General features: G+C 37.1%; 3 protein-coding genes across 3 annotated transcripts; 2 read left to right on the top strand and 1 right to left on the bottom strand.

Annotated features, from left to right (window-relative positions):
• The first annotated feature begins 24 nt into the window (after positions 1-24).
• LOC116297352 (uncharacterized) lies at positions 25-4,539 on the top strand. Its single transcript, XM_031705569.2, has 4 exons — positions 25-361; positions 1,285-1,480; positions 2,931-3,046; positions 3,654-4,539. Exons 1-4 carry the CDS (start codon positions 338-340, stop codon positions 3,888-3,890), a joined length of 573 nt encoding a protein of 190 aa, XP_031561429.2. The 5' UTR covers positions 25-337; the 3' UTR covers positions 3,891-4,539.
• A 1,994-nt stretch (positions 4,540-6,533) lies between these two features.
• LOC116297351 (cell adhesion molecule Dscam1) lies at positions 6,534-13,697 on the bottom strand. The gene is made up of 5 exons (XM_089034406.1): positions 13,357-13,697; positions 11,385-11,684; positions 10,181-10,468; positions 9,212-9,550; positions 6,534-8,910 (listed from the first exon to the last, which is right to left on the bottom strand). Exons 1-5 carry the CDS (start codon positions 13,424-13,426, stop codon positions 8,906-8,908), a joined length of 1,002 nt encoding a protein of 333 aa, XP_088890532.1. The 5' UTR covers positions 13,427-13,697; the 3' UTR covers positions 6,534-8,905.
• A 2,713-nt stretch (positions 13,698-16,410) lies between these two features.
• Positions 16,411-24,902, top strand: LOC116297359 (uncharacterized). Its single transcript, XM_031705575.2, has 3 exons — positions 16,411-16,751; positions 18,339-18,456; positions 23,582-24,902. Exons 1-3 carry the CDS (start codon positions 16,428-16,430, stop codon positions 24,046-24,048), a joined length of 909 nt encoding a protein of 302 aa, XP_031561435.2. The 5' UTR covers positions 16,411-16,427; the 3' UTR covers positions 24,049-24,902.
• The last annotated feature ends 3,047 nt before the right edge of the window (positions 24,903-27,949 follow it).

Raw genomic sequence — 27,949 nt, 5'->3', positions numbered from 1 at the left:
AAAACTACGCAACACTGCTGGGCAACGAGCTAGTGTTTCTATAATCATAGATAAAAACACGTTGTTTAACCTTGTGTGTGACAAAACGGTACTGAACGGAAGAAGAGCAAACTCCTCCGAATCCGATTGAAGTTTGGCGTGCAATCCCTTCTCAATAATAATATGTGGGCGAACAAAGTCCTCAATATCTTGTGAGTCGGCAACAGTTTCCCTGACGAATTTCCGACCGAATGGCCAAAAAAATATTTAAGAAAGTTTTCGGGAGTTTGAAAATGTTAAGAAAAGCCAACAAGCGAGCAAGCGAGCAAGAAAAAGTTGACCAAGAATAAAGACAAAGATGGCATTGAAGATTACATCAATCGTAAGTAGTGTTTGGTACGCTCACCTCATTTGAGGAAGACAAGTTCACTAAACTGCTACATAAAGCTTTATTGAAGTAGTTTTCAGATAATCTAAGTAAATAATGACTAAATTGAATATTACATAGGTTTTATAGATCCCAATATAGTTTTTGATCGCTTCAAGAAGTATATAGTCGATATTGTATCACATCCATTTGAGGAAGATCAATTTACTTAAAGCTCTATAGGAGTGGTTTTCAGTTAATCTAAATCACTGAAGTGAGGAGCTAAAACTATTGGGTTTTACATCGGTTTTAAAGATTTCAGTTAGCAAATTTTGAACTCTTCATAAAGTACACTTGTATACAGTCGATTGTATAGCACTTCTAGTAACTTGAAGGCGCTCTTTACTTCTCGGAAGTAAAAACTATTTTCATTCTCTCACCTTTTACTACGTAAGCGTTTTGATCTGCAACACTACAGTATTGTAGTATTGTATGTGGGGCTCTCTGTCTTCGCCGCTGTCTAGCACGAACTCAGATATATACTCTCCCCAAACTCGTAGAACTGTACGTTGACGCGCTACAGCCATTCTATCTTAATATTATCCACTGGAACTGTAATTCTTTACATACACCAAAGCTAAAGCTAAGCACTGGAAGCAATTCTATGACTGTTGAGTTCATAGTACTGGCTTGAAGAAGATTGAAACAGTTTGAATGGTTTGAATATCTAGACAGTTGTCAAGTTCAGGGAAACCAAATGCAGATACCGAAATATTTGAAACATGTTTTAGTTGAAGTCTGCCACACCCAATATCGTATGTTAACTCTCTCGGCCAAGTACACCATAAGTGATCCTAAATGTCCTTACTACTGAACTCAAATGAAATTCCACTAAAGTTTGTCGAAGATTTGAAGCTCATATGATTTTTTTTTTTCAGGTATTGTTTTTGTGTTCAGTATATGTGTGTTATAACCAAGCCGTGGCTAGCGGAAAGATCTATTCTCTGAACTCAGCTTTCAGACAGAAATATCAACTGACTGACTGCAATTTGCTGAGAGTGGATGTTAACAGCCAAGGAGTTCCAAGCGGATTGTCATTCAATGGACACTGCTGTCACACCCCGAAGCAAAAAGGTAGGAACAACAGTCGTTTAGGGAATAAAAGATCAGTAGTTGGCTATGCTACTCTTAGACAAACGCTTCAGAAATGAGAGTGGCTCAAACGAATCGATACTAGTTTTGATGTTAGACTCTGTCCAATTCAATAAAGTGAATTTATCGTTATTTTAATCACTGAATTTCATCACAAATTCTTTCCCTTCTTATATTATTAAAAAAAACTGACTACAAAATCTATACGTACATGAGAATATATATATAAACTATATATTCGTACTGCGGTTGTAATGTATCAAAATGAGCTGATCCTCGCAGTATATCAAGCAACTTGTGCAGTTTCAAATTGAAAGACTTTAAATTAGTCTTCAAATTTGCAGCTGCCTAAGTTGCTTGACATACTGCGAGGATTAGCTCAATTTGATAAAATCTATGTGTTTTTACGGGTTTGTGTTTGAACTATAAGAACTGCGTTGTGAATTGCAGCTCGAGTAATCGTGGTAAATTATTTATAACGAGAGTCTTTTAGAAGCCAAACTTGACCAAGCTAAACAAACATGTTTTACCTATTGTAGCTAATACATATCTCTTTGTATAAACACAGAATACTTTTCTTTACTTTGCATTATAAATTGCAGTTTGAGTCATCGTGGTAAATTATGAGCACGATCTTTCAAAAGCCTTCTATATTCGTATATCTTTTCTACTGATATTTTGCACACTTTTCTTCTACAAGGAACTTGAAAAAAAAACTTGTTAAACTAACATTTACATCGCTCTTAGCATTAAATTGGATTTCAGCTTCGGAGAAAACTTGATAATATATAATATGTTAGAATCCCCAAAAGAGCTGGTTTTCTAAATGTTGAACTCATACTTACAGAAGTGGATGTTTTGGACTTTTATGACCCAATGAACAGTATTCTTTGGCCCTTACTTTCAGCAAGTTTACTAACAAAAAAAAAAACATGTTAGTCTAGAGCACTAATATTTAGAATTTCACAAGACAGTTATCAAGAAATCATTGAGCAGTTATTTTTACTACTTTATTATTATTATTATTATTATTTGTTATCATAAGCTTTGAAAGCTTTTTGAATTTATAAGTAGTTCTTTGGTTCTCTTGAAATACAAGCATATATTTCGCTGGTAGAAAAACCCGGAAATTTTTTGTATTTTTTAAAGTTCATAGCGGAACTTTTGCTGAACTGAACTGTCAATTGGCCTAATTGAATTGAGACGCTTCCTAATATTTTTATTGGCTTGCACTGTATTGAGTTGAATTAAGTAATTGTATGATTTTTCTTTCTCTTGTCCTCTCTTCTCCTCTTCTGCTCTGCTCTGCTCTGCTCTGCTCTGCTCTGCTCTGCTCTGCTCTGCTCTGCTCTGCTCTGCTCTGCTCTGCTCTGCTCTGATAAATAAATAAAAAATGATCTTAAAGTAATTCTTTGTCATTTATAAACCACAGATTTCAAAGTCGTTTTTTCTGCATCAAGTCGAGGATTGATAGCCACATTACAATGGCAACACGACACTAGTTATTATTTAACAGCAAAAACCACAGGAAATCCACTTGTTCTGGAGGTGAGTTGCAATATTAAAGTGCGTGACGCGTGACACCGTGACACGTTAGGCGCGCGACTCATATTGAGAAAGCTGAGAAGGCCTTGGGTACGAGAATGCGCGACCCAGGGAATCAACGCAAGGGCCGCAAGCAGTATTTGCTCGCCTTTTCAGATATGTTGATGGGTCCCAAGACAAAGTACAGCGCGGACAGGCGCGCGCATTAGCATAATATACATCAGCTATCCTTTCATTGTATGTACTAATACCGAATATATTTTCTTCCAACGCCGTCAATATTTCGTGGTATTGTCGTCTCAAGATCGTAATTAGTTTTGTATCGCGATTCTAAAGAATTTAACACACAAAAAAGAAAAAAAACTGACCGATTTTCTTTGATTAAAAGCGAAATTCTCCTTACGAGCACGCGCTATGGCGCAAGCAATAAGCGTAAAAATTTGACGCGCGCAAGCTCAAGCTTTCCTTTTCGTCGCGCGTTAGCCAATCAGAAATATTAATTTTGAAACGACTATACCACAAAATATTGTCGTCTCAAAAATATAAGGGACTATTCAGCGAATCGCGATACTTTAATTTATTGACTTATAAACGTTTTTCTTGTATACAGCAACCTGGTTCATCGATAACAGACAATCAGAAATTCCTCGTTAGGTCGACTCTTAGTCCAGGCTGTAGTGGCTGCGTTACCTTTCAATCAAAAGCAACTAACAAGTACTTTGCCACCAGTACCACCGGACAGATAACCACGACCACTAACAGGAACCTTAACAGCGCGTTGTTAAGATTAAAAGTTTGTGATAAGGCTTACGTTACAATGTGCAAGTATATCAATGTTAGGTGTTAAGAAATAAGTATGGAATAATCGAGTAGAGTGCAAACAATTAATCCGTGAAACACTAGTGCTAATTAAACAATGGAATTTGCATGAAATTGTGCTATTTAGTATTACTAAAGCCCAGTTTACACTAGCGATTTTTGCGGCGATTTTTGCTGCGATTTTTTTGCGAATTTGTCCATAATAAATAATGGCAAAGAATTTACTTGTAAAGTTTTTTCAGGATACCGAGATTTTCCTAGACGAATGTCTCTTTTGAAGGATGAGACAAAAGATTTCATATTTCCGAAAATTGCCACAAAATTCGCAGCAAAAATCGCGGCAAAAATCGCGGCAAAAATCGCCAGTGTAAACGGGGTTTAAAGTTTCATGGTTATATTGTTTGCACTCTATAGAGTTTAAAGCACTAAATATTTAAGTAGGAATCCATATGAGTTAATTTATATTAATATAACAATAGAAGTGTATATGCGCTGTATAACAGGTATTTAACAGTATATTACTTTGTATATTTGTTATTTTTGTAGTATTTAAGTTGTTTACGTCGTTTAGTCGATGAAAAAACAAAATTGAAATTGGTTATATGGATACATATTAAAAAGATTATCATGTGCAAGAAATTTTTCTACTGTTATAGGAATAAAAGATTAAGATTTCATCTGTGGTGAATTTTTTCATATGGAAAAGAATTAGCGAGTTTGGGAAAACTGGAAAACTTGGAAAAAAATCCTCGTGGCAAGGGAGAGAACAACACAGCAAACAAACTCAACTCACATGTTGATTTTTACGGAGGGAGGAAAACCAGAGAACTTGGAGAAAACTCCTCGTGGCAAGGGAGAGAACAACACATCAAACAAATCTAGCTGAGTGACAGTCGTAAGGGATAAAAATATGAAAACCAAATGCAAGACAAAGAGCGCAATTTTCATTACAATCCGATGCGCAAGAAACTTACATTAATATACACTGAATCTAAATATGGCAACAAATTTTAATAACTATTGTTCTGCACTGACTAGCGTCGTGTACACATGGAAAAATAAAAGCGTTTTCACGTGTAACAATAGTTATTCAAATTGGTCGCCATATTTAGATTCGGTGTATAAAGCCCCGTTTACACTGGCGATTTTTGCGGCGATTTTTGCGGCGATTTTTGCTGCGATTTTTGTGGCAATTTTCGGAAATATAAAATCTTTTGTCTCATCCTTCAAAAGAGACATTCGTCTAGGAAAATCTCGGTATCCTGAAAAAACTTTACAAGTAAATTCTTTACCATTATTTATTATGGACAAAATTGGGAAAAAATCGCAGCAAAAATCGCAGAAAAAATCGCTAGTGTAAACGGGGCTTAAAGCATCGGTAGAGCAACTACAATCTCACTAAACAAAGAGGCTTCCTATCCCCACCCCTGTAGAGAAAGACACTGCACAGTGGGAGGGATTTAAGGTTACTTCGCACGCAAACTTCACCACACGCCAACTGTATCCAGCTATTTCTAGTTCTGCCCTCAGGCTACCCCAATTATAACATCATCTATGATGTGATGTGATGTGATGACGTGATCAAGGTCAAGTCTATGTCGTCATGACATGCCAAACTCTCCCAAATGTCTGTCAGTGTTGGGGCAGAAAAGATAATTGTCCCAGGCGGTAGACGAGGTAACCGGAAGGTCGCGACTTGCACGCACTATCTATATTAATCTAAAACGATAGTTATTACAGCACTCTCGTCGAGCTGTTCCACTGGTGAATAGCGATAACAAATATTTTTGCTAAAAATACTGCTATAATCCAAGTCAGAATCTATAATAATACTTCAACTGTTTTTCTCTGAATTGATTTTTGAAACATTTTTATAGAGGTTTCGGTCCGTGACCACAATCTCGTACTCGGAGCCTGCGTTTCTTCTAGCCTGCGTTAGGGAACGAGGGCTCTGGCATAATCCATTTTTTGAGACCAGGATTTCTTGGACTTTCGTTATAAGAGCGCATGTTGGCGTTAATATATATTTTTATAAAAAGATTCTGTAATATATCTTGTTTTCTCAAGACTAGTGTTGTAGAGAGATTTCTCTTCATGGCGCGGCGACCAACAATAAATACTGAATGTCGGACAGCAAGCGCGAAAAATGTTAAAATGGTGATGTATTCCGAATTTTCAGGATATAAAAATCAAAGTTCATGAGCTATTGATTTAGGAAATGATTTCTTAATATTGTTGACTCAAGGCTTTCCTGTCCTGAAGGAAGTGATCTAGAAGTCGGCATTCACTTCTTCCACCCTTATAGGCAACGCTATCTTTAGCAAACTAGAGATGGTATAATATGTTTTGTTCATCAAAAGCCAGGGGCGTAGCTAAGGGGCAAAGGGGAACGATTTGTGCAATTTCTTATGACGTTTTAAACGTGTATATGGGATGCACCAAGAGAATATGAACTAGCTCATTTTCTCTTTTATGCGCTTTATCCTGCGCAAACTAATAAGTTCAGCCGACCTCAGTAGACCGTGGACCAACACAACTTTGCACTAATTTGTACACTTTTGCTATTTAACTTTTTAACAGATATATGGTGTACACTCTAGTGAAAGTTAAACACGATAGCGCTCACCTACAATTCAATTTTTTCACGAACATCTCGAGTCAAAGATAGTGATTTCTACCCATAGAAGTATTTATTCTTGATAATCAAACCTTGCACGGAAAGCCGACGAGAAAAACAAAGACGACTTTGTATACTACCTACTCATCTACTAGCTTTATGAGTGTTCTGAACCCGGTCATGTATCTCGATTATGACTGAAAATGATCTGTTTTGATATTTAGTTGGAAGCTATTTTTTTCTTCCGTTTGATAACTTTTCACCCCTAGCCAGAACGGAGGAGTCGAAAAGCGCCGACAACTAATTAGTTTTTTGCCGCCTTTGCAATCTCAACTTTAGGCGACGTAGGTTAGGGAAAAACTATTTTGATCTATTAAATGGAAAATACGCTGATTTTTTTCTCAAGATTTTCGATTTCGTTGACGCAAAAATGCGGCGTTTAACTGATCATTAAGGAATAAAAAACGCGCGCGCATGTGTCTGTACTGTGATATAAACGCTCTGTGACTGTAGAGCACGAGAGAAGCAAGCTTAGGAAACGAGGCGTAGCTGAGTGCTTTCTCTTGCTCTTTCCTACAGCTCCCAGAGCGTTTGTATCACAGTACAGAGACATAAGCAACCGTTTTATTTTGCTTTTATAAAATATTTTTGAACGATCTTGCGCGAGCGTGTCTCTGTACTCTTATATAAACACGGTGGCCAGTCAATCGGCGCACGTGATATATTTAAATATTTCATAATAGAGAACAAGAGAATATGAACTAAGTTCATTTTCTCTTGTAGAGAATTATAGAAGAACTGTTGTAAAGTCTCGCGTTCTGATTGAATTTCAACCAGTGCCACAATCCAAAAAAAAAAAAAAATTTTAAACAATTTTCAGCAAAATTTCGGAATAAAACAACTAGCTATGAAAAATAAAATAAAATCATAGGATAAAAGCTGCATATTCGGTGTAAAAAGGCATCTACGATCCGTACGATCCAGCCAACCGAAGTCCAGTCCATTCCAGCTATGTGCGGTTCCTGATTTTCCAAAATTTAAAAAACCCTCAAAATTCGGGCATTTAGAAGAGGAAAACAAGTTTTTGAAGTTGGGCATGTTTATGCTATACATTAAGATTATCCATGGCCTTTCAAAAGGTGAAAATTCCAAAAAAAAATTTTTTTTGGTGATTCAAGATCCAGTCACTGACTGAGGCCCAGTTACTTGCGATCCATTCCAGTCACATCCAAGTAACATCCAATTTATCTCAGTAGCATCGCAATGAAGGAAAATTAGTCGTAAAATCGATCTGTAGCGATCGACAGAGTCACCTATAGACAACAGGAACGTTTGCTTTATAACAGTTTGATTTATAACAGTTACTTTAGAATGAAGAATAATGTAGCAAGCGATAAAATACTCGCAAACTTTGACAAACTTTAGTAAAAATAAATTGTGATTTATCGTGCAAATTGGTGACTTATAAGTGATATTTTTTCGTATTTTTTAATGGAGAAATAATAACTACAATAAGTATAAAACTTTATAACATAAAATAAAATAATGTCAGTAAAATAAATTGTGATTTATCGTGCATAATTGGCGCAAAAATACATATGAATATTTTTTCATATTTTTATTTAATGCAAAACTAATTCCCATCAACACACTACAATGATTATAACAATTTATAACATTTTTTAAATGTTATACTTTCAGAAAAATGAATTGGGATTTATCGTGCAAATTACAAAAAATATTTTTCATATTATTCTTCCACCAACACGCTACGATGAGTATAAAAATTTGTAAAATAATTTTAGAAAAATGAATTGTAATTTATCGTGCAAATTTGCGTGCTACCTATTAAGAAAATTTCCATTTTTTCCTAGTTAATGAGAAGTTAGTCCCACAATTTATCGCGCAAATTGGCGACTTAGAAAATAATATTTTTCGATTTTTTTAATGGAAAAATAGTTCCCATCAAAACACTCCAAGTAGTGTTAAACAATCGTAAAATTAACAAAATAATTTCAGTAGATTATGATTTATGTTTATCCTATTGGCGCGCGGTACTATAAAAATATTTTTCATATTTTTCTTAATGGGGAAATAATAACTATCTTCATACTACAATAAGTATAGAAAAGTTTTAAAAGCTTAACGAAAATGCACCATACTTTCAATTATGTAAAATGTCATGCCTGAAACTGAAGCTGAAATAATCAAACATTGACACTCGGTAAAAACTTGAAATCTTAAAATTTAACTGAAGTTTTAGGAAAATTTTAACTTCACGCTGAAAGAGTAAAAGATAACATGGAAGACTATATTAATGCGCAATGATATGCTGAAACCTTTAAGGTTGAGCAGATAGAAGATCTTGCACTTCAAACTTGTTGTTCAAAAGTTGTCTTTTTTTGTGAAGACAGGTTCCTGTGGGTTTACTCTGAAATAAGAAATAAAGTCTTTAATAAATTTTGAAATGATCGGATGGATGGATGGATGGATGGATGGATGGATGATGGATAGATAGGTGGATGGATGGATGCATGGATGGATGGATGGATGGATGGGTGGATGGGTGGATGGGTGGATGGGTGGATGGGTGGATGGATGGATGGATGGATGGGTGGATGGATGGATGGATGGATGGGTGGGTAGATGGATGGATGGATGGAAGGATGCACGGACGGACGGATGAATGGATGTGATGATAATTACTAATCGATAATCACTATCATTAACACCTTTAATCCTCAACTCTACGTGATCTTCATGCCGTCCTACAACTGTAACCACGCCACAAGTGTACATCCCAACATCTTTAAACCCCACGTGACCAATACTCAGTGACATATCCACTCTCTCGTCCTTGTACTTCATTTTAACAATCCTTTCTGAGTACCGTGATTTGATGTGATGCCTGGCAGTGTTGGTTACCCTTGTGCCACGGTGGTCCCAGAACAGAGCCGTGAAACGCCGAGGTGTGTACTTAGCTGAACAAACCAACACAGCAGTGGAACCTTTTGAAACAGTGACCACGTGATGCAGTGGAACTACACGAGGAGGACGAGGAATCGAGTAGTCTATGAACAGTAAACGAAGGAAGATTATCCTTAGCCTAGACTAATAAACATACTCGGCGTTAAAGGGCGCTAAAGGTAAATAATGAAACAGGAATTTTGAAATTCATTTACGTGATACGTTTTACGCCGACAGTGCAACAAATAACGAACCACTGAGAATTTGAGTCTTTCTACATGTACCGCAAACCTATAGAGGTTTTGCACCATCACGCGACAACAGCCATGTTAGATGGCAGGAACAATACAATCGTTTTACATGAGAAAGAATTCTATTCCCGAGAGCAAAGGGATTTTATTGTTCTGCCATCCAACCACAGGTAGTCCAAGCTGTATTATAGGCGCCGGCACGTGATGGTGCAAATCCTCTATTGTATTCTTCATTAGCTTTATTCTTTCGCATAAATTGAGGTCTTTCCAGTGGAAAGCTGTTTCTTAGCCAGACTGAGAACACAAGATTACATACAATATATCCGTGAAAAATTTAACTAACAAAATTGTACAAATGTGTGCAAAGTTTTGAAGGTCTACGTCCTACTGAGGTCTGCTAAACTTACTAATTTGTGCACATTTGTGCTATTTGTTAATTTTTTTTCACGGATATATGGTATATTTAGATGTGGTTTGACTTACATAGAGGAGTAACTATGACAAAATGCGTATCATTGCCCAATCTATTGACTGCGTGACACTTGTAAATACCGCGATGCATCATGGATATTTTCTTGAACACCAAAGCGAGGCCATCACGTGATCTGAGTTGTTTGATTGACGGCGGCATGTCTTGTGTGGTAAGTGATACGGTTGTTTTTATCCAGGTAATTTCAGGTTGTGGTCTACCTGTGGCACGGCATGGTATGACTAGAGGTGTTCCCACGTATGCTTCATATTCATGTTTTCTGGACGTGATGCGAGGAGGGGCTGAATACAAAGAGATTGAGATTGTTATATCAGGCAGCCAACCAGCCAATCGATCAGTCAGTTAGTCAGTCAGTCAACCAGTCAGTCAGTCAGTCAGTCAACCAGTCAGTCAGTCAGTCAGTCAGTCAGTCAGTCGGTCAACCAGTCAGTCAGTCAGTCAGTCAGTCAGTCAACCAGTCAGTCAGTCAGTCAGTCAGTCAGTCAGTCAGTTGGTCAATCTTAATTACGTACCATATACACCTAATTGCAATAAACGAACTGAAGTGCGCAAGGGATTCTGGTAATTGTAGTATATAGGTGCTATAATACAAGTATATTATTTTTGGGGTGCAACCACGTGACTCAAAATCCCTCGAGATATAAATAACGATAAAACAGCCGCCATCTTGGTTGTTCTAACGAGAGAGGCTAATGAGGAATGCTTTGTTATCGTCAACCAAGATGGCGGCAATAACGTAACATACATCCCAAGAATAGACCCCTTACACGTGACGTCAAAGCAGCTCAATTTGGAGGACAAAACAAAAGAATTTCAATGTCCTGAGAATTGGAAACCTATTGTTATGTCCTCCAAATAGACCCCTTGCATGTGACGTCAAAGCAGCTCAATTTGGAGGACAATACAAAAGAATTTCAATCTCCTGAGAATTGGAACCTATTGTTATGTCCTCCTAATTGAGCTGCATTGATGGCTTACAAGCATTCCCAAGAGTCCAACTACGAAAATTAACCCATTGAACAATGGATGTTAATGATGAATCAATTTTCCCCGAGAGACCGCGATGACGTAACGTGCAACCGAAGAATTCGGACGTGCTGCAAGGGGCGTATAGGTTGGTACGTGGTACGATGGGGGTGTTAATGTCAACGCTAAACTACTCGTTTAACATCTGAATTGCTATTCATGATTCATTACCTTCCTGCGCGAACCCACAAGATTGATTTTCGTTTCCTACGATCACTTCACAGCTTAAGTCTCCCACACGTCTCACATTCGTCTTGTCCAACGTTAGCCCCAACCATTTGGTTGGTCCTAATGCTTGCTTCAAGACTTGATTCTGCACCTTCCATAGGATTTTGGAGGCTATTTTGCCTCGTTCAACGCTACAGTTCAGATAATGAGGTTTCATTCCAGTATCCTGGAGGGATTTAGAGTAACCTCGCGGCTTAAAAACCGCTTTGACCTTGCATGTTGAAGAGCCACGAGCCGAGACATCTAAAACAATGGACACAATGATTTTTTATTTCCTACTGTGAAGAGCACTTTAATATTATTCTCCAGAGTTTTTGCCAAATGTAGTCACCCAAGAAAAAAGGAAAGTTGCCAATGCCTACAAATGCGTTGATGATGAACTCAGCTTCACAAACTATTTTCCAAAACTCCAACAATAAAACCACCTTTTTGAAATTTAAAAATAATTTATAATCTAATAAATTGTTTTAATTTTTTAAATTTGAAGATTTGGAATAAAACAGAAAGTTTTGAATGGAAAGAAATGCTTTTACATGGCAGTTTTGGCGCGCAAATCGCTTGTTGCTTTTGGTTGATTTTTTTTTTTGAGTTTTACGCTTTAACTCGACCTTTGAGTCAAGGTAACTCCAACATAATTGCGAGTAAATTTAGCGATATTTTTAACCTCGTTCGTATCACTTCAAAAATATTCGGATTTTTCTAAATTTAGCACATATAGTAGCTCAACACTTAGGCTTATAACGGATGTATTACGAAATATCATTTTTGAGTCGCGTTTGCCGTTTCTAATATGTGATTTTTCACACTATTCTCTTCCAGCACGCTTAATAATTGATGGACTTTCTTTAAACTTCAGATTCTTGGTAAATGGATGGTCATGATTCTATCTGACGAGTTTGGAATAATATATAGAGCGCATTTTTTAAATGCTATTTTTTCCGGCCTGTTTTGCCGCACAACTACTTCACTTCACTATAATGTTAAGCAAGTTAAAGATTGCTTTCGACAATCAACACCCACGAGTTGCACACATCTTATCTGTTAATTGCCTCGCCCAAATAAACTCCTTTAATGCCAGTTGTCAGTTGAACGCTTTTGGATTTTTTTCTTCGCCTTTATCGCGCAAGTATCATACTCGTGAAGTAAATGCTGTCTCCAAAAATAAGCGCCACAATTTTGCTGAACTTTTGAATTTTTTTTGGTTTATTGGGCGTCTTAAGACAAGGGAAGTATACTGATATCAAAACAGCACCAAACGGTGCGCGCAATGAAGAGCCAACAAGCTGAAACAAAACCCGATCAATCTTGAATGAAACTTAAAGACTCGGTCAAAAATACTATTATCCAAATCTTTAAATCAAGGCAATTTTTTTTTAAACGGAATATCGAATACAACTATGGAATTTGTTTCCTGTGATGAAGTTTTTCGCTAGAATATGTGATCTGGAAAAGGAAATAGGTCTTTGCTTGGTCTGTTAAGTTTGAATTACAAAGTTTATGGAGGTCGCATGGAGTTTTAACTGAGCTCTGCGTGACGCGCTTGTTTTTAAAAAAGGAATACAATCAAAATGGCTCATGGTATACGCTTCATTCTTCCCGCGTAAATAACGCAATTTTTGATTTTGTCGTAGCAATAAACTGCATTGCGTATCATGCCCAGTGGTACATCCACGCAATCTCAAAATATTGTAGAAAAAAGCTCAAAAGTTGAAGACGCTCTGTAACAGTTCTTGTTTTGAGAGAAGACATATGCTGCAGTAATCTGTATCGCTGGCAATCGTTGCTTTATCGCTAGCAATGCAGCAACGATTCTAAATTATCTTTGCGAGCGTGAGTAAACTTTTGCAGTGTGCATCATGAGCTCTGGCTATTGATATTACCAGAAATATTTTTCTGCGACGTGAGTTCAACTTACCTACGTCTATGAAGAGAAGCAAGCTCCAAAACACTAAGAGTAGCATTCTTGATTCTTTAGTACCAAGCATTACTTAGGTTTCTTTTATATCACAAGCATTCAATCTGGGGTACGTGTCCTTGGCTTATCCTTGGAGCTTCTCGAATGAAGGCTGATCATGCTAGAGGTGTGTACGGGGGCGTAAGAGCATTTTTACCGACAGCTGTTGCCATGTGTGTTAAACCAACGCACTGACTTAAGAATCGTCTTGGAGGATTACATACACGCCAAGTAAAAATGCTGGACTGTGAATAGCCTTGCAGAAGCCTTGTTTAGCGAGATAGAAACGAGTCATTTATTTATCTATGAAATCAGAACTTCCGTACTGCAAGGAAGCGAGGCATGTTCTTGGGGTCAAAAAAATATCGGTTTTTTTTTTCGTCGAAAAAATATTTTTTTAAAAATTTAAAAAATGCATTTGTTGGAACTTTTTTGCAACGCAATTTATCTACGGACCGTAATCCTTTTGTTGATATAAATTGATTTGTTGAAAGTTGGGATTAAATTTAAAGATTTTGAAGCCTGAAGTAGTCATCCAAGTTGATTGTAAAGAGAGGAAACGTAGGAAGTGAAAATGATCTTATTTCGGAAACTTAGACCAGACGCCTTTATCTACTTTCTTGTCATCTTGCTTATCACTTCTAGAATAAAGGAATATTTCAAGAAACAAGGCCAATATTGGAAGTGACAATGTCATACAATGACCCCAAGGCTAGTGAATTAGAGATCTGCGATAAAGAATTATCAAAGTAAAAAAAAAAAAAAAAAAAAAAAAAAAAAAATTCGAGAAAATCTCTTCAGAATGTTAAGTACATATCCGTATTTTAATTTGGTTTTTTCTATTTTGAGTTATCAATAATCATAAGTTATCACAAATGGATTGGATTCAATACATCTCTACTAGCCAAGCCAATCAAAATGCTGGCTTTGCGATACACCACTAATTTATTAGTACGAAAGCTTGCACTAGAAACGCAAGAATATTAAAACAAAAAAGGTAAAAAAGCAGATTCAAAGTCATCAAATACGATACCCAACAAAGACAATGAATCTAACCTATACATCCGGTGTCACGATTGCCTCCGGGCTACAAATCTTTTGTTTCGATAAGTGTGGCCCAGGATCTCCACAAATGACCTATATTCACGAACAACTTGTCTAACAAATTCACAACAACTGAAAAGGGCCACTCTCTTTTTCTCCACTCACACCATGTTTTCTATCCAGTCTCTCACGGCCTGTGTCTACCACAGGCCCACATAAGGATCAGACAATTTCCTACCAAATTAACTCGTATATTTTGTAGCCTGTAACTTTGAGTAGAAGAAATTTTTAACCCTCTTTAATTTATAAAAAAAAACTCCGGTGTAATCCAGGGTAACGAATCGCTGTGGTGTAGAAGATTTTCATTGCATGACTGAGAGACGACGATAAGCATGCCACTCTACTGAATAAACCATTTTCTAGTTCCAAATTACCGCTGTGTTCCTTGATTGCAGACTCATTTACCCAGGGTTAGCCTCGAATCAGTGTTTAAATATTCACAAATACCAACGGTAAAGTAAAGAATGCACAACTTCAACAATACAAACACTTTGAAATTCCACGGACCTTCACTGGAACACATGAATATTTTGTACAAAGTCGAGGCTAACCCTGAGCAACAGAGAACTTGAAACTGGAGTATAAGCGAGTTCATAGTTTAGGAATCGTTTCCAGTGCGCATGCGATTTTGTCCCGAATTTCTCATCTTCTTTTTTTAAATCTTCTTTGTTCTTAATTAAACAAAAGGTGAGAAATTCGGGATAAAATCGCATGCGCAGTGGAATCGATTCTTAAACTATGAATTATGCACGTTTAAGAAGATTTTTTTTCTTTTTTTCAAGACGTAGAGAAATATTCGAAAGACATTGCCAAAAATATGGAGGAAATCTAATCCCCAAGGGGATTTACCGAATTACCGAGCTTATAGAGGCTTTGCACCATCACGTGATAGCAGCCATGACAGGAGGCACGACAATAGAGTCTTTTTCCCCTTGGAAACTGAATTCTTTCTCATGTAAATCAGATTAGACCAGATTCAATTGTTCCTGCCTCCTGTCATGGCTGCCATCACGTGTCGGTGCAAAGCCTCTATTTTGTAGGAATTGAAGCCAACGGGCAAGGAATTCTGGAGAAGAATGTGTAGAAAGCTTATGGCAATAAGATAACGATATAGAGAAGGAGGCCAATATTAGCAGAAATAGAAATCTGTGAGTGATATGCGTATAGAGTCTAAAAATTCATTAAATATATTGGCTTTGAAATTTTTTGGGATTTTGAAAGGATGCTTGCTAAATTGAGATTTCACTATTTATATTACTGGAAGCGGCTTCTTTTATGGTAACCGTTTAGTTAGTGTTTGTGGGATGTTCTAATGTGTTGAAAGATGCTCATGAAAAAGGAAGAAAGAAGGAAAGAAAGAAAGAAGCAAAGGAAGGAAGGAAGGAAGGAAGGAGGGAAGAAAGAAAGAAAGAAAGAAAGAAAGAAAAAAAAAACAGAAAACGACGAGAAGAAAAGGCCTAAGCTACGCCAAACACTACCCGAATCACGCACCATCCCTCCCCCACCCGCTCATAATCCCCGATCTACGTCTCCGCAAAAGAGAAATGAAGATGACATGTACGAATAAAAAATCGGAAAAAAGTAAACAAAATATAGACAAAAGTGAAGTCAAAACGAAAGAATAAATGGACGGAGAAACAAATAAAGAAATAAAATAAATCATGCAAATAATACTAACCGCCTCAACTCAACTAGTATCCTTTCGCACATTTCCAAATGCTTTGACCCGAAGCAATTATTCACACCCTGGAAGGGAACCACATCAATTATCTTCCTGTAAGTGAATCAAGTCAGAAAGCACTTTAAGACTCCTGTCAAGATTCTCAACCAATGAACAACAAGGCGTCTTATATCATTTCTTTTTCAAGCTCATCTAGCTTCTCTTAAAGATCACTGAACATCACAGATTGTTCAATGAACATCTCAAAATGAAGTATCTTCAATTTACTTTATTAACTTTAACCGTTATGTTCCCATACTTTCAGGCCGAAACCAAAGAACAAAACACTGGGTATTTCGAGAAAGTGGAAGGCTATGTTCTAAAAGCAAAGGCTTTAAAAGAAAACAAAGTTCGCTCGGATTTTGAATGTGGTTTAAGGTGTGCACGATACGAAGAATGTTCTTCGTTTAACTATGCTTTGAAGGCAGATAAAGAGGGATTACACTTTTGTCAACTACTCAAAACAAATGAACATGAAAATCACGAGTTGTTTAGTGACAGCACAGAGTTCCATTACTTCAGGCGACTAAAGGTATCAAGATATCTGTTAAATATTTATATTTAAGGCGCAGAAGAGAGTGAAATTTGAAAAATTGTGCGTACAACCGCCGAGCGATACAAGTTAAAGTGCAAATGAACCCTTCGACAATACTTTCAGTACTGATTCTGCATAAAGTAAATAGTTGATTGGTAAAATATTTCTTGATTTGAGTGATGCGTCTTTAAGTTATGAAGGTTTATACTTCCAATATGTTAATGATGATGACGTCAGGTAAGGTATTTGAGTGTTTTTGTTGTAACTAGTAATACTAAATGCTGGCCATTTTGAAAATAAAAATTGTAAATAGCTTTCATGTAAACCATGAGTAAAATAATGATGCTTTTTAAATACTGTTTCTATGAACCAGTTCGATTTTGTATATTTGATTAAGCCTTAATAGACGTCACACTCATTAGCATATTGGAAGTATAAACCTTCATAACTTAGAAACGCATCACTCAAATCAAGAAATATTTTACCATTCAACTATTTACTTCGTGTAGAATCAGTACTGAAAGTATTGTCGAAGGGTTCATGTGCACTTTAAAGTTAATCATTGTATTCAATGAAATACTAGTGTTGTAAAACTTTTTTTAATCAAATTTCGGAGTAGCAGAAACTTAATTCATTTTACCATCAGGATAACTACCCTCGTTACAGAACGTTTTGGGAGTTCCTCTCTCATCTTCAGTGTGTAACATATGAAATAATAGATGCATTTTCTACGCTTAAAGCTTTTTACCGTTACGTGAAAAAGTAGGAAAAATCAAGTGAAAAAAGCGTATGTTTTTACTCGTATGTACAACGAAAACGTTTAGCTGCGAAAACACTTTCACAAGGAACTTATTTTAAAAGACGAACCAACAAACAAAAACAATTACTTTATACTAGTATGTACAGCGAAAACCTTTAGTCGCGAAAACACGTCCACAAGGAATTGGGCCGCTTCGAGAAAAAAGTACAACTACTTTGTACTCGTATGTAGAGCAAAATCTTTTTATCGTGAAAGTACTTAAACAAGGAATTGCGCTGTAAAACTTGTCGCGCATCGCTTGCCTTGTATAGAAATATCAGCTAAGGTTTCACTCTGTAACGACGCCGTGCTTCACGTTCGGATGCCAGAACAGTAGTGGCTGGGGACCACACATATCGGCTAACCTGCGAGCAGTCTCTTTTTACCTCCTCTACTGGCGTAGAGGAGGTAAAAGGAGACTCTGCTCGCAGGGTACATATCGGGATGAGTGCGCACAAATTTACAATAGAAGGACTATGTGCTGGGGCACAAATAGTCACGCAAGTCGCAAACAAACAAATAAACAAAAGAAACAAAAAAAAAAAAAAAAAAAAAAAAAAGGAAACAAATGAAAAAACAAAAAAAAAAAACACACAAAAAAAAAACACACACACATACACAAAAACAACAACAAAAATTTGAGCTAGCAAAGAGTGATATGACACAGTTCGTGCCTCATAGAGAAAGTCTACAAGTACCGACCAGCGTCCATGATATTGGACGGGCAATACCCTATCCTTACAGGTCATACATCATATGATGGATATTTTCTTCTATTTTTTTAGTTAACATGTGAGAGTCAAACGTGTCTTAATGGTGGTACGTGCACAAGTGCCGCAGGTGAAGGTTCCAATTACACGTGTATTTGTCCACCCGGGTTTGTGGGAGACAATTGTGAAACAGGTCAGTAAATTCGCCCATTGCTCATGCGCGCGCCTTTTTCTTTAAGGATTAATCTCGTACCCAGAGCCTTCGTTTCTTCTGGCCTGCCGCGAAGAACGAGGGCTCTGGCATAATCCACTTTTTGGCGCATGCGCAATTTTCAAAAAAGAGATATATAAATGATCAAAATAATCAAATTAAAAATTAAATCAAAGCAAAAATCGAAGTAAAAATCAAAGTAAAGATCATAGAAAAAGCTCGGGAAAATATTTTTAGTTTTTGGCAAGTCTTTGAACGTATGCACTCTTATACCGGAATTCCAAGAAATCTTGGTCTCAAAAAAATGGATTATGCCAGAGCCCTCGTTTTTCGCCGCAGGTCAGAAGAAACACATGCTCTGGGTACGAGAGTGCATCATCAGCGAAAACTAAAAAGGCTACAGAGAGCTCAGAGGCAGAAACATTGCGCCTCGTCAATGTATAATGCTTTATAAAATGGTTGAAATATAACGTGCGCGCTGATTGGCTGACTAACGTGTTTATATCAGAGTACAGAAACACGCTCACGCAAAATCGTTCAAAAATATTTTATAATTATAAAATGACTGTTATAAATTTCGCGTTCTAATAGGTTAGCGAGCGCGTGCTTTACGAGAGTACACAGCACGCGCGCGCACTTTCAGTTGCGTCATTCTTATCTAAAATAACGATTATTGTAATTTGTATTTTATGAAAGAAAAAAACCTTGCTTGCTGTGCTTTGTCCTTTGAATCTTGTGCTTCGCGCATCATAAAGAACGGTGTTTTAAAAAAATGGATTATCTTTGTCAAATGAATCGAAATTTCTTTTCAAAATGAGTCGGTATGTAGTGGAATACTGGTACGCTCTGGTATATTTAAGTATTTTGATGGAAAAAAGGCGTTGACAAGGTCTTGTACTCGATATGTATACACACCTAATTGAAAAAAACGTTGTCGGGTTCGAGAAGGTCACATCATCGAAGCTAAGACCAAAAAGTTTTTTTTTGTACTCCGAAATGTGTATTATATTTGCATATAGACATGTAAAAATGCACAGTATAGCAAAGTCGGTCGAAGATTAACAACATGCCAAAGCCGTGATGCATAAAATGTGCACAGGAAGGGAAAACTGCAATACGCATGAAATTAGCATAATTGTTTGTCTTCCCATGTTCCCCTTCGGTCTTAGCTTTGATGATATAACCTTTTTTTGAGTCCAACAACGTTTTTTCAATTAGGTGTATATTTATAAATAATTGAACTCTAAAATAAATGAGAATATATCGTAACAGCCTCATGAGTTATCATTTTCTATGAGTGAGTGTCATAGAGAATCAGGAAATGAAAGAATCGATCCGTTGGCTTTAGGTATGTTAGTGTCAGGCTACGATGAATTGTACTCGATGTTATACAGAGTATATGAATGAGAATAACGATAAACCCCCTTTGATGTTTGGACGTTGATAGAAGAGATTGTTAGACATTGTGATGGATCTGCTTGACGTGATGATCAGGGTTTGATTGAGCATTTTAGTGAAGGCTGACAAGATATAGATGATCCAAGAGAGATAGATGTGTGCATGATAGATTCATGTTATGGTTGAGTCGTGGTGATTGAAATCGTTTACACGCCTCACGCTTTGGGAAGAATCAAGAAAAGAAAAAAAGAAAAAAGAATGAAACAAACAAAGGAAGAAAGAAAGAAAAAGAAAAAGAAAGAAAGAAAGAAAGGAAGAAAGAAAGGAAGAAAGAAAGAAAGGATAGGAAGAAAAAGAAAGAAAGAAAGAAAGAGAAAGAAAGAAAGAAGAAAGGAAGAAGAGAAAAGAAAGAAAATAAAAATCCCAAAAAGAAGAACCTAAGAAAAGAGGAAGAAAGAAAAGCATACACCCAAAAAAACCACACAAAAGCCCCCAGATGAGCGCCAAAGAAAGACGAGAGCACGAAGAAGCAAGAAGAAAAAGAGGAAGAAGAAAGGGGAAAATCAAAGAAAGAATCGAAGAAAGAATTGGATCTTAAAAACGACTGAAAATCTATCATATTTTTCTAATATGTCTCTTTGATAATGTTTTCTGGTATCTTATACCAGCCATCGCAATATAGCCATGAAATATTGCTTATCAAAGATATATCCTAAAACTGATTCTAGTAGCACTCAAATTTCCTTTCAAGAAAATAACCGTTTATCTAGTCATATACAGATGAAAATCTAGCCAGCTTATCATCAGATATATTGGAGACTTTTCACATTCTTTCACTACGAGACATTTTTCAGATGCGCACGTTTTGTCTTTTGACTTATGTCGGCATCTCATTAGTATAATGATCCAAGAACTAAGTACTCTTGGCGATTTGCTTTTTCATATGAAACAATATGTTTGTTAAAATGAGTGCGCACTTTTTAAAAATATATTTAAAAAATCCCTTAAAGTGCCTATTACCATACTGACAATATTCAAAGTATTGATTGTACATGGGGTGAGGTGTTGAATAACCCCAAAAAAATTAATAGTATGAGTGAGGCTTCTTGAAGTTATAAAGGTTTTTCCATGTCATATGCTGATGCTTTGAGGTATGAGGAGAAATCCATACGAAACTCTCGAAGTATGATCTCCAATATCTTAGGGAGTTTTGCTGCTATGCCATTCAAACTGTCTACATTCATTTGAGTACTCTTTCTGAGGAATGTAAAACGGCGCGCGTGTCTATATACTGTGATATAAACACGATGGGAGTTGTAGAGCAAGAGAGAATTTGTAGAGAAACACGAGGCGTAGCTGAGCTCCCATCGTGTTTATATCACAGTATATAGACACACGCGCGCCGTTTTATATCGCTTTTATATAACATTTTTGAATGATTTTGCGCGAGCGTGTCTCTGTCCTCTGATATAAACACGGTAGCCAGCCAATCAGCGCGCGCATTACATCTCAAATATTTTATAATAGAAGGTATAGGCTGTTTTAAAAAAAGACTTAGATACCCGATTTACATTCAAAGCGGCTCAAGCCAACTCCCCTAGGTTCTATTAATGATCTAATTATTCGAATATTTGAATTTATTATTCTTTACCTAGAATACGAAGACTCAGGATTCGAAATAATATAAATAGCCTGCGGCTGGGGGCCGAGAGGAAATGAGGAGAGAGAGAGGAAGTTCCCTTCTCCGGCTAAAATGATAACCGATAAAAAACTCGAATTGTCATTGGATTATTCCATATGAGGAACACCCTAATCCAATCAGAATTCGAGTTTTTAATCGGTTATCATTTTGAATCCTGAGTCTTCGTATTCTCGGGAAGAATAAAGAATTTCGATATTCGAATACTAAAAACATTGATTGAACCTAGGGGGAGAGGGGGAGGGGGGTAAGCTTGAGCCTTTTTGACTGTAAAAGAGGTGTATTTTTCCGACTGGTATTTTTTAATTGTATTTAAGGACATATTTACTACATTTAAATGCGAATTACGCCATTTATATTAAGTGATTATATTTCCTATGTCCAATGACGTACAGTACTCTGAATCTGTTTTTTACAGCTATTTTAAAAGGCCTTAAATACTACATACTAAATAGTGTATTCCAAGACCGAAATGTATTTTGGGTCTTATGTAATATTTAACAAATAAAACAGGTTTTTATGTACTCCATTCAGTAATAAAGCACGCAGGAAGTGACGTAATCACTCAAGAAGTGTAAGGAGAAGCATTTGTGTGCTTACGGCACTTCCCAAGCGCTTTATTACTGAACGGAGTACCGAAAAAGCTGTTTTATTCCTTTTAAAATATAAAATTATTATTATCATTAATTTTATTTTGGTATTGAATTTATTTATGCAAAAATAAAGACGGTCGCAGGATCTAGCAGCACTTCGCGCGCGCGGATGGCGTCAGCTCTGTGCTCCGTTCACTAATAAAGCGCGCGCGTACTATCCTAACTATATAATAATGTCTAAAGTAAAATGAACAAAAATTTTATTTTTTATCTTTAGTGCATTCTGTCCGAAACAATATACAATATACTGTGCATGTTACGTCAATGTTACATATCTCAAGGGATTTTGAGTCACGTGGTTGCACACACTCTATAGAGGATGTGCATGTTACGTCATAGCCGCCATCTTGGTTGACGATAACAAAGCATTCCTCATTAGCTCCTCTTGTTAGATCAACTAAGATGGCGGCTGTTTCATCGTTATTCATATCTCAAGGGATTTTGAGTCACATGGTTGCACACACTCTATAGAGAAGAAATAGCTGTATATTTACTTTTTATTTCCAATTAACGAGACCCACATTGCCCTTTAGTCTTGGAGTGTACTATTCAGTATCAATGCAGTATTTTACATCTTTTTGAAATAGCTGTTTAAGGATTGAGTTGTGGCGTATTTTCCCGGGGGGGGGGGGGGGGTGGGGGGGTGGGGGTGGTACTCCCCTATATTTGCTATACGGGTATGTGCCGCCCTACAGGGTATGGTTTTTCGGCTTTTGGGTCTGGGGTAGGGTATCATTTTTTGACATTTGGTCTGGGATAGGGTATCATTTTAGTCTGGGATAGGGTTAACGATTTGGTCGTTTTTGTCTGGCGAATAGGCTACGCTTTCTGCAGGCACAAAAACAATAAAAACGTTAGTAAATATTGATTGCAATAGATTGTAAAACCGTATTTTCCGTCTTTTAGTCTGGGATAGGGTTTACAATTCTTAGTTTTAGTCTGGGGTAAGGGTATGTAAAATCAAAATTTTAGGTCTGGGATAGGGTCAGGGTTTTGAGGTCCTGGCGGCACCCACTGTGACCTACCCAAGTTGGCGTGGTAGTACCCCCCCGGGCGTATTTTCCGGGTCCCACTCCTCAAAAACGACTGGGGAAAAAGCGGAAAAAATATTCTTAATGATTTAGCCTCCACTGAAACAATTAGAACTTTGGACATCAAATCTTTCCATGAAGAAAGAGTAAAAAAAATCTTTATAGATAATCTGATAAATGAAGAAATAGAAAACGCGCGCGCGTGCTGTGTGCTCTCATAAAGCACGCGCTCTCAACCAATCAGAACGCGAGGTGTATAACAGCTATTATATAAAGCTCTATAGAATGAGTTTGTCTAAAAATGATTGTGGATTGTTTCCTTCCAGGTAAATGGATCAAATTCAACAAATCCCCAGTAGTCGTCGGCACTACAACCGAGCGGCCAGGAACATTCAACATTACACTAGATGGATACCTCATCACGATCAAACTAGTTTACATCTCAGGGTATGTTACACGCTACAAAGACAAACCAGAAACGAGAAGCCATTGGTATACCAACGCGCAAAACACAGGCCTGCCCTTACCAGAATTAGGGATACTTATCGCTGATAAAAACAGAAATTTGGTTCTCCCAGAAAAGAAAGATTTGAATGAGGAATCCCAGTATAGCTACGCGATAACAGGGTACGACACCATGTCGCCTGAAATTGTGTATAAAAATTTCGCCACTCCTCGAAAGGTGAAAGCGTTTGATAGGCTTGACATATGGTATAGGCAGGATTATATTAATTTTTATGAACTCTACTGCGATGGCACTCTTGAAGTTGATGTGTATGGTCTATATGTTTGAGAACAGACACACCAAATAGACCTTGCTCGTTGTGGTCCAATATTTTTCCATTCCAGACCACGTGTCATTCCCTAGAGTATCACTTCTTTGTTTACCTTGGGTGTAATGTTTTCCCATTTCAGACCACGTGTCATTCCCTAGAGTATCATTTCTTTGTTTAGCTTGGGTGTAATGTTTTCCCATTTCAGACCACGTGTCATTCCCTAGAGTATCACTTCTTTGTTTACCTTGGGTGTAATGTTTTCCCATTTCAGACCACGTGTCATTCCCTAGAGTATCATTTCTTTGTTTAGCTAGGGTGTAATGTTTTCCCATTTCAGACCACGTGCCATTCCCTAGAGTATCACTTCTTTGTTTCGCTTGGGCGTAATGTTTTGCGCATGAAGACGCACGAATATGGATACAACTCAAAACAATAATTTTATTCTCGGGGAATGACATTTAACCATCAAAGCTATGACCGAGGGGTATTCTGTCGTTTCCGCCCCAAACTTTGTATAGTCGTTTATTGCACCATGGTAGTTTCAAATATGCAATAAAAGATTGGGGTCACAATTCTCGTTTTTGTGCTACATGACCTCAAAATATGACAAAATACGTACGGCCTCGATGAGAGATATGGCTGTAACCAGAAGTCGAATAAAAATCACACCATATTCCTCGCAGAATTACATGTTTTAAGCAATCTAAAAAAGGTAATGTTAAATACACTATTTAAGCTAAGCATTAAATCGTGTTTAAGTAATACTGTAAGTATCTTTGTAGCCTTACTATTGAAATATGGAACCACGTGTGCTCTAGAGAGTCGTCCTGAGATCGAACCCCCCAGCTATTTTCACCAATAAATATATACGTTCGGGAAATGTCGTTTTATTCATATTTCGTAGGTGGATGCTCTACGGTCTTGTAATTTAATATGTGAAATAAAACATGGGGGTCACCACCATTTTTTTAAAATTTCTTTTGAAAAAACATCGCAAAATGGCACAGGAAACCCAAGCAATGTACTTGTGCCTTATTCAAAGGAATGTAGTAATGTATAGTAGTATTTTTAGTTAGCTTACTCATTTTTGCGTGTGTTTTTGCTGCTTTTCTTTGTCTCTGTACGCGATTTTGGAGCCAATTCGACGAGTTTTTGCCTTTTGATGGTTAAAATGCTAAAATTCATGATTTGACTCTTATGCGCAGAAAAATGCGCAGTGCAAAACAAAGGAATAAGGCTGTTCACACGGCACGCATGGCTAAAACAAGTCTCAAGTAGTTTCAACATTGTTTTATTCCTACTAGCGTCTCCAAGATTAGTCCAAAACCAGTCTCCTGTCTTGCAAACTAGTGCGTCGCGATGCAAGGCTCCCCGGGTACTCCGGTACTCCCAGAATTTGGGTAGGGGTGTTCCGCTGGGATTCTGAAAGGGGTACCCTGTTTATGACAAAAAATTCAAATTTGTAGACCCTGTTTATGATAAAAGATATAATTAATTGCACTGAGTTCCCGTTTCAATTATCGTGTCATCTCGCGTATCGGTTTTTTACGACCATAACAACCAGTTTCGGTCAACACGAAAGTAGAAACCCTGAATATGACAGGAAACTCAGGAAGAACTTGGAACTCGAGTGAAATGGCATACCCTGTTTATGACAAGAAGCTCGAAAAACCATACCCTGTTCAGCGGATCATCCCCGTATAGTTCATATATGGGAGTACCCCCCCCCCCCCCCCAACCCCCGGGCAAGGCTCTTTCCTGAACGACACACGTTCATTGATTTACCCCTAGATTGAAAGAGGATTATTACCTCTCTTTGCCATGCATTACCATGCATTACCATTACTCTAATGGGTTGGGAGCATTGACGCACGTTCATATTGACGCACGATCGAGAAATCGGCTACGATTCGGATATCGTGTGTTGTTTTAGTAGATATGAAGTACCAATCCTGCATCAGGTGCCACCGGTGCTCTCCCCCAGACCCTACTCCGGGCCCGTAATAACGGTGACGTATTCTATAGTGAGGTTCCAGTGAGGTTCCAGTTCTACATCAGGTGGATCGTGGATCAGGGTGGATCTTTTATTGCATATTATTCTGTCTCCAAACAATAGACACCTTTTACTTTCGCTTTTTATTCCTTGAAGTGAATGTTGACGACGATAGGTTTTTCTTAGAAATACGAGGGACAGAATACTGAGGTGAAATATTTCATTGTTTCTTGGAATCGTAGTACGATATCAGGAAAACAAGTAGATATGAAATGACGGTTCTACGTCAAGTGGATCGTGGATCAGGGTGGATCGTGGATCAACACCCCCCCCCCCCCCCCTCAGGGTCCTTACAGAGGTGACGTCATGGCTATTATTACTACCCCGTGTTTCTAGCCATGTCTATTCTTAGTTGGCTGGATTGTATTTTAGTTCTCGCGGCACCTGCTTGAATATTGTCCTTTTTATTGTTGAACAAAGCAACATCTTTTCCAAACAACCGATATCAAGTTACCTATTTGTATACTAATGAATAAATAAATTTCTCAAAAGTGTAAACTCGAATCGAACCCTAGTCTCTTGCTCGACAGGCAAGTATATTAACCACTATACTATCATGGATCTGGATGTTCTATTTTCTATCAAAAATATGTTTGTCTCACGATCCACTTGATGTAGAACTGTCATTTCATATCTACTTGTTTTCCTGATATCGTACTACGATTCCAAGAAACAATGGAATATTTCACCTCAGTATTCTGTCCCTCGTATTTCTAAGAAAAACCTATCGTCGTCAACATTCACTTCAAGGAATATGAAGCGGAAGTAAAAGGTGTCTATTGTTTCGAGACAGAATAATAGTTATATTAAATTTCACAGACTTTCTAATAAGAGAGTATGTCAGCAAAAATCGAACATACGCCGGCAACAGTCGAAAAATCGAATTTGCTCACATTTTAGTATTAGGAAGACCTTGATGCGATATAAACCGTGGTATACTTCATTTGCCAAAATATCGCTTTCCGAGAAAAACGAGGAAAACCAATTTGTGCATAATTGACCCTCTGAGAGAGCCAAAATATCATCCAACTTCGAGTGCCTCGCGTGCCTTTGCAAAAATGTGTATGGACTTGATTGTTGAAAAACTTTTTTTAACATTGTCTTGGCTTTAAATCTGTGAAATTTTATTATTTTCCAATAAATTTATGTTGGCGAAAAAATTTTTATTACCAAGTTACTTTGGCACGTCATCAAATATAAAGTACTTTCAAAAAATATTTAAACCATGTGCTATATAAAATAAAACGTCGATATTTAGAAATTGAGAAGGTAAAACAATGTTCTAATCGTGAGTAAAGTGATTGTTTTGGGTATTTTGATATGCGACGAGTAATAAGGGTTTAAAGTTGGAGAAAATTGCTATACTTTACGAATACGTTTAATGGTGACTGTTCTAAAAATCGTTTATCAGCCAGCGATATACGGATTTTACTTTCATATTTTATTTTTTTAAAGCGTAATGATTGATAATGAGTGTATATAAATATCCTTTATGGTCCAATGAAGCCTACTTCTAAAGAAGCTAGAACGTATAAGCATATTTTCAGTAGAATTCGTTTTTGTAAATACGAACGTGACATGTAAAGGTGTGACGCGGTAGCATCAAAGGCCACACCTCTTTCTTTTAGAATGCCGCGCGGTCACGAACTTTTGGTAACGCAACGCTGTTGTTGTTAGTAAAAGCACTTGACTCTGGAAAAATGATCCTTTATTGTGGATAATTTTAATTTTATTAATCCATCTTTTCAAACTATGTAGTTTTATAGTATTTCAAGCTAGTAGTTTGCTTTTTTTTAAATATTTTGCTCTTTAAGGAAATATTTTAAATTCATTTGATCGTACCGAATGGCCGCTTTTTCTTCGAA

Source organism: Actinia tenebrosa, unplaced genomic scaffold (genome assembly GCF_029948245.1).
Source record: "Actinia tenebrosa isolate PJP-AT-01 unplaced genomic scaffold, QUT_ActTen_1.0 PGA_scaffold2__45_contigs__length_23673736, whole genome shotgun sequence".
NCBI classification, from domain to species: domain Eukaryota; kingdom Metazoa; phylum Cnidaria; class Anthozoa; order Actiniaria; family Actiniidae; genus Actinia; species Actinia tenebrosa.
This window is presented reverse-complemented; position numbering and strand designations above follow the sequence as displayed.